Source organism: Oreochromis aureus, linkage group 16 (assembly GCF_013358895.1).
Source record: "Oreochromis aureus strain Israel breed Guangdong linkage group 16, ZZ_aureus, whole genome shotgun sequence".
Taxonomy (NCBI): domain Eukaryota; kingdom Metazoa; phylum Chordata; class Actinopteri; order Cichliformes; family Cichlidae; genus Oreochromis; species Oreochromis aureus.
Genome location: NC_052957.1, coordinates 10,732,534 through 10,739,985, shown reverse-complemented (window position 1 = coordinate 10,739,985; position 7,452 = coordinate 10,732,534). Strand labels below are relative to the sequence as shown.

General features: G+C 46.3%; 1 protein-coding gene across 1 annotated transcript; it reads left to right on the top strand.

Moving 5' to 3' along the window:
- The first annotated feature begins 398 nt into the window (after positions 1 to 398).
- Positions 399 to 1,355, top strand: LOC116315515 (olfactory receptor 142-like). Its single transcript, XM_031733837.2, has one exon. It carries the CDS (start codon positions 399 to 401, stop codon positions 1,353 to 1,355), a length of 957 nt encoding a protein of 318 aa, XP_031589697.2.
- Positions 1,356 to 7,452: the final 6,097 nt, after the last annotated feature.

Genomic DNA, 7,452 nt, shown 5'->3' with positions numbered 1-7,452 from the left:
AAGACTGCATCACAGCACCCCCTTGTGACAATAACAGGCTATAGCCTTAAATAACAAAAAGGGATTTTGCAGCCCTGTATTTCACATGGGTTACACTTTCATTCTTCCTTTTTTTGGGGGCGGGGGAGTCTTAAAAAATTAATAAAAACACTTAATGTGGGTTGACTGATTAACTGATTTGTTATATTATATTATATTAGATTGAAGAAACTTTTGCCATCATCAATTCTGTAACTTTTTCGTCCTTAGAGGTCAAATTCCCTGGTGTGTGTCTGTGTGTTTTGTTATTAACAGGAGGCGTAGAGGAAGAGCAGATATTGTTAGGGATGTAGATACAGCAGCTCTGTGCTCTGTACACTTACATTGTTACACAAAGAAGGTTGATGTGCTTTCTAATCATGGATAATGTGTCTAATGTAAGAATTTTCATTCTGGTAGGATTTAATGAGACAACGAATTACAGAGTACCCCTCTTGTTAGCCACCTTACTTTATTACTGTGTGATTTTAATTATCAATATCGCTCTTATACTGCTTATTGTCTTGGATGAAAACCTGCATGAACCTATGTACATTTTACTGAGCAGCTTCTGCATTAATGCACTTTATGGGTCCACAGGTTTCTACCCAAAATTCTTTTTAGATTTACTGTCGTCTTCTCACAGAATCTCATATGAAGGTTGTCTTTTACAAGCTTTTATCATGTACTCATTTGCCTGTAGTGATTTGTCCATTTTAGCTGTTATGGCCTTTGACAGGTATCTGGCTATATGTCGACCTCTGCACTACCACTCTTTCATGACTAAGAGGAGGCTCTCTCAGCTGGTGTGTTTCTCCTGGCTAACACCTTTCTGTATTTTCTTTATGAATATCCTGATAACGTCAAGACTGAAGTTATGTGATATAAAGATTCAGAGAGTCTTGTGTCTAAACTGGTTAATTATTAAACTTGCTTGTCCTGAAGCTGACACCTTTAGAAAAAACATCAGTGCATATGTAACATTTATTGTTTATCTGTCTCATTGGCTTTTTATAGTTTGGACTTACATGCATCTTATTAAAACATGTGTGAGGTCCAGAGAGGACAGGGTAAAGTTTATGCAGACCTGTGTGCCCCACCTGATCTCTTTGATGACTTTCCTTTTTGTTTTAGTTTTTGATCCAGTGTACATGATATTTGGCTCTACACGTTTACCTCAAAGCCTCCAAAACTTCATCACTATTGAATTTCTCATCATCCCTCCAGTTATGAATCCTCTCATATATGGATTTAAACTCACCAAAATACGAAACAGAATTTTGGGTTTAGTTTGTTTTAAAAGAAAATCAATCCCTTCAAAATTAAGAGTTTCTTAACTACAAAATGAAAATAGAGCAAAATGAAATTTAAAAATTGTACATTATTCTCTTGTACATGACAACAAATGGAGGACTCATAACATCAACTATAAATGCATCATCTTAAAATTACTTTTAAATAGAGTTAAACATGTTTTATAGATAAAATATAGATCAGAGTTATCATGGTTTTATATTTGTCATTTTTATTTCTTAATTTTCACTTCTTTAATTCTAGTTTAGGGTTTTTTTTTCAGTTTGCTTATTTTAGTTTCAGTTTAGTTATTAAGTATTCCAAAGGCTTAGGTTTAGGTCTGTTTTTAAGTTCAGTGTTTTTCTATTCTATAACGTGATGGAGCTTGTTAAAGAGAAAACATTTGTGTTTGCATATAAAAATCCATGTACCAACACAAACACAGCTGTTTTTGAAGGTTAGGCAACCGAACCTAAGTAAACAGCATTATTGTTTAGTTAAATTTGACCACACTATCAAAGATCTAAAGACAATTAATGCATTTTTTTCAGAGGTAAACTAAAATACATTTCCACATCTGGTTTCAGATTTAATCCAGGTAGTCTTATCGTTTGAGCTTAAGGTGTCTTAATGCCATATCTCTAACACGTTGCATTAAGATGTAAATTGGTAAACTTATTGTCTTTTACAGTAAACAGAATTATGTTTCTCAAGCATAAGAGTCATATTTTCATCTTTGTTTAAGCATAAAATGTGAGTGACGTGTTTATTGTGGCTCAAATACTAGTTTAGCAGCTTTTTGGGTGCCCCTGTTGTCTTGCTCATTGTACACTTATATCACAAAGGTAATTCAGAAAATATAACTGACATGATGTATATATTTAAAAAAATATCAGTTTCACAGTTTGCAAAATAATTCAAAGATAGAGGAAGAAAGAAGTGATTGCTTAGTAGGTTATGGATTCACATGGCTGCTGCTTTAAAACTTCTCCATGCACCTTGGAAGCAGGTGAAGTTGTGCCAGGATTTTTTGCTGTGCTGCTTTAAAACTGCCTTCTTTCCACAGAGCTGCTTTTAAAAAAATAAAGTACAATACTATATACACAGCAAGTGTGTTTGTGTTTATGAGTTGGCACCACAGATTGTATAAGGTTCAGGGGTGTAAGCACAGAATTCTGGGCCCTATGTATAAACAGTCTCTATGCGATGTGTGGAAGGAAGGAAGAGAGGACCCAAACGCAGGACTCACAGGCTGGTGAAGAATGTAGACAGTGTTTTTTGTGAAGCCAGGATGAACAGAACATGAGAAGATGGACTGACTAACAGACTAATTGAATGAATGAATGAATGGTTGGCTGGCTGACTGAACTCAAAACATACAGGAGGAACAGACAGAATGACAAGACCGGGAACTGAGGGCATAAATACACATGATGATGATGATGTTGATGATGATTAGAAGCAGGTGAGAACACAGCTAAGTCTGACTAATAACACAGAGGAAGTAGTAATAAACAGGGTACATATGGAAAATCAACGGAACATGAACAAACTGAAAACATGTGAGTAAAGTTCCCTTTCAGTCGATTCACTCGGTACAACACATAAGTATGGATATCACGCCCTCACGTGTCCTGGCTGAAGAAACCTTTATTCACGCCTTTAAGGCAGATGACATGCGTGTGATGACATGCGTGTGATGACATGCGCACGGCCCCGCCTGCACATATAGCCGCACATCCACCGCCCAGTTGGTGTGTAGGCTGCCCGCGGAGCGCTAATTTCAAGTTTTTCCTGTGCAGCGTTTCGCTTTGCGTTTTGGAATGGACTCCAAACCGAAGCGAGCAAAGCAGAAATCTTCTGTTCGCCCCTGTCCTCAGGGATGTGGTTTCTGTTTGCACAACAGCGACCAGCACGATGCCTGCCCTGTCTGCCTGGGGATTGTCCACGCTAGGAGAGCGTTGACGGAGCCCGAAGCCTGTGCGTTTTGTCGCCAGCTCCGGTGCTCGACCCTGGAAAGATGGGTGACGTTTGTGGAAAAAGTGCTGGGACGCTCGGCTGTCGCACGGCATGACCCTCTCCTTTCCGAGTCTGGAGCCCCGGCTTCGTCCGAGTCCGAAGACGAGGATTTTCTGGTCGATGTCCCCGCAATTAGCTGGGCTGACCACATGGAATATGTTGACGGGTTAGCCGATGACGAGCCGGAACCATGCAGGAGCGCTGACGGGCATCAGCCTGGGTTGAAGCCCGCCAGCGCTCCCCAGGAAGACGATGACGTGCTGGACATCGGCCTGGACATCCATGGTTTGTCGGAGGATGAGCAGGAGAGCTCATTGTCGGCCCAATGTGCCGCTGCTGCTGCGCCGGTCGGCCACGATGACACCTCTCTTTTTTCCCTGTTTCGCCGCGCTGCTGAGAAGCTGCAGGTGGACTGGCCCTCTCATCCGCCAGCTCAGAAGCCATCGCGGATCGCGGGTTTTTTCCTCCCACCTGAGCCCGCAACGGCCAAAAACTGCCTTCCCATGTTCCCAGACTTTCTCTGCAAGCTAACAGCATCATGGGACAAACCTCTGTCTACCCGGGTCACTGTGCCCGGCTATGGACAGTACATGGAGTTGGACGGCGCCGAGGGGGCTGGCTTAGCTAACCCACCCCCTATGGAGCTGTCTCTGGCTGCTTATCTGGCCCCGTCCCATAACCATGGTGTCGGCGGCCCCGCAACTCTGCCGTCCAAGCACTGCAGATTCTCTGCTTCGCAGCTGGAGAAGATTTATCAGGCTCAGGCCGGCACTGCTCGCGCCATGAGCTCCGTCACCATGCTCCAGACGTACCAGGCAATGTGCCTGGCGGAGCTCGGATCACTGGTTCCTGATGACAGCCCTTTGGCACCTCTTCTTAATGAGGTCAGAGTCGCCACAGATTACATCCTCCGTGCGTCTCGCTGTGCAGCGCTCTCCCTGGGCAGAGGGATGGCTTCGACAGTAGTGGCGCAGAGGCACCTGTGGCTGACCCTCTCTGACGTCCCGGATAGGGACAGAGCTGTATATCTGGACGCACCAGTGTCTGCGGCTGGGTTATTCGGTCATTCACTTGAAGCCATTCAGGCTAGATTCAATCTGAGGAAGAAGCAGACGGAAGCTCTGCGCGACATCATCCCCAGACGTCAGCCGAAGCCCACCCCGCAGCTAGCTCTCACAGGCCCGCCGCTCCTCTGCCGACTGGCAAGAGACTGGCGCCCACTGCTGAAGTGGGTGCACCGCCAGCGAGAGCACATCCTCCGGCCCGAGCTCCACGCCAGTCGGCCTGGAGCAAAGGCCCACCCTCGGGCCCCCGGCGGGACCCGACGCCCAGGAGGAAGAAGCCTCAGCCCTCCTAGCTGTGGTTTCGAGTGGAAAAGGGGTCCAGCAGCAGGGAGACGCTGCTTTTACCCCTCTGTTGCCGCCCAAGAGGTGCCGCTTAAGTTCTGTTCAGGTTGTCAGCCCCAGAAGGCGCTGCACTTTCCTAACACAGTCTCCCAAGCACAAAACCCCTGCACACAAAATGCCTCAGGTAACTCCCTGTTCAGGTGTGTTAAATGTTCAGGTGACCACATCAAGTGTTCCCGCTGTTTTTCATTGTTGTGCCCCAGAAAAGGTGCCTCCAACAAAATGTATGAATGTACATGTTCCCATGTTACAATCAATAAAGAGTGTTGTTTATTCTCAAACAATCACAAATGCTCAGCCTGCGGGCAGAATGAGCCAGGTCAGGCAGGTGATGCAGTCCCCTGCAGACACACTGGGGGGCGACAATGCCCCGCCGACGGTGCTGCAGGTCAGGTGGCTGGCTGCTCACTTCCCCCCTCTCCGTGGGTGCTGCGAACCGTTGCCATGGGTTACCGGTTGCAGTTCCAGGTCAAGCCGCCTCGTTTCCAAGGAGTCATAAATGCGACTGTCAACACCGAGGCGGCCATGATACTCAGAGAGGAAATAAAGGCGCTATTGCAGAAAAGAGCAATACGAGTGGTCCCCGCTTCGGAGACAGACAAAGGTTGGTACAGCCGCTATTTTGTTGTTCCGAAAAGAGGGGGAGGGCTTTGTCCCATCCTCGACCTGCGAGACTTGAACACGTATCTACGTACGTACAGGTTCAAGATGCTAACACTCAGACAGCTCTTGAATGCAGTCGGCCCGGGAGATTGGTTTGCGACAATTGATCTAACAGATGCTTATTTTCATGTGGCTATACACCCGAAACACAGGCAGTTTCTGAGGGCGTAGCCTACGAATACCTAGTGCTGCCGTTCGGGCTGTCGCTCGCTCTTCGCACCTTTACGAAATGTGCCGAAGCAGCGCTAGCGCCCCTCAGAGAGAGAGGCATCCGCATCTTAGCCTAGCTAGACGACTGGGCTCTCGTAGCTTGCTCCAGAGAGCAGGCGGAGACACAGCTGTCACTGGTTCTGTCACACATTCAGACACTGGGGTTCTCTGTGAACTTTCAAAAGAGCTCGCTAATCCCGAGTCAGCAGATTTCTTTCCTCGGTTTGGAAATATGCTCGCTTTCCAGCCGCGCACGTTTGTCGGAGCACAGAGTGGCCGCGTTTCATCGCTGCCTCGCTCAGTTTCAGCTGGGACGCAGACTGCGTTTCCAGACGATATTACACTTGTTGGGCATGATGGCATCTATGATCGCCGTAGAGCCACTGGGACTGTTAAAAATGAGAGCGTTTCAACGCTGGACTCTCTCTCACCGCCTGTGTGCATCGCGTCACCTCCGGAGGAGGCTGCCGGTAACCGCGTCTTGCATGCTAGCTCTCCGTCCTTGGAGGGAGCCCAGGCTGCTGCATCAGGGCTCTCGGATTGGGAGGGTGTTGTTTCGCAAGGTGGTGTCCACAGATTAGGGATGGTTATTGATAAGATTTTAACGATTCCGATTCCATTTTCAATTCTGTTTAACGATTCGATTCTTTATCGATTCTCTTATCGATTCTTGTTTTTAAAAAGGAGAACACTAAGGTCGATTAGCTTAGAACTGTTTTATATCTTCTCTTTCAACAAGATAGAAATTTAGGAGTAACATGGCCTTACAAACCCAACAGTGAGATCTTAAGAGATCCACAGCCTACAGCTCTTCAATGGGGTGTCACAGGGTCCCCGGGGAAAATTGTAAACGTAAAATAATAAAATAAATATTCTTCTGTAGCAATAACAAAGTATAACATAAATTATTCTGTAGCAATTACACAAGAATATCCAGTAATGTCCCTGCCTACAATTAAACACATTCACTTACCATCTGCTGTGGCAAATGGCTGCAAAGTTTTGACCACAAACTAGTCACTGCTCGGTGACATTCGGGCCTGAAAAGAGATGCTACCGGTAGACTGCAGCGACAACTGCCAGCGAGCGCCAGCCAGACTCTGTCTGTCTGTCTCATCATGGTCACCTAAATGCACAATGGCAGGTTTTGTAATAAAGCAGATCGCGCTAACATAATATGCACTGTTAGTTGATTATTTACCTGCCGCATTAACGGGAGATGACGTGCAAACGTTACCGCTGCTGCTGCTGGGTTGAGATTCACGAGTCCGGAGCGGAATTAAAGACATTCATTTAAGTTCATCGCGTGTTTTGTGAGCAAATGCTTTTGCATATTCGTAGTGTTTCCTCCCTTAATGAAATATCCACTTTGCAAGTATTGCAAGTTGCCCTGTTGTCATCCGTTCTCGTAAAATATAAACAAACTTTTAAGCGTTTGAGCTGCTTAGGCGCCGTGTTTCCTGCCAGGTACGCTCCGCAACGTGGTGACGTCATTCGGGGCGACTGGAATCGATAAGGGAATCGTTTGCAAAAATGGCAAACGATTCCAAGGAATTGAAACAGTGGGAACCGGATCTCAACAAGAACCGGTTTTCGATACCCATCCCTACCACAGATGCTTCCCTAAGAGGGTGGGGAGCGCTGTGCGAGGGTGCATCAGTGAGAGGGATCTGGTCCGCAGCCCAGCGCCAGCTGCACATCAACCACTTAGAGCTGTTAGCAGTGTTCTTAGCTCTAAAGCATTTCCGTCCAGTCCTGGAGGGCCAGCATGTCTTAGTCAGGACAGACAATTCAACAGTGGTGTCTTACATAAACAGGCAGGGAGGAACACGCTCTCTTCCCC

Excerpts from the sequence above, each read along its gene's own strand:
- LOC116315515 (XM_031733837.2), top strand. The coding sequence starts at position 399 with ATGGATAATGTGTCTAATGTAAGAATTTTCATTCTGGTAGGATTTAAT.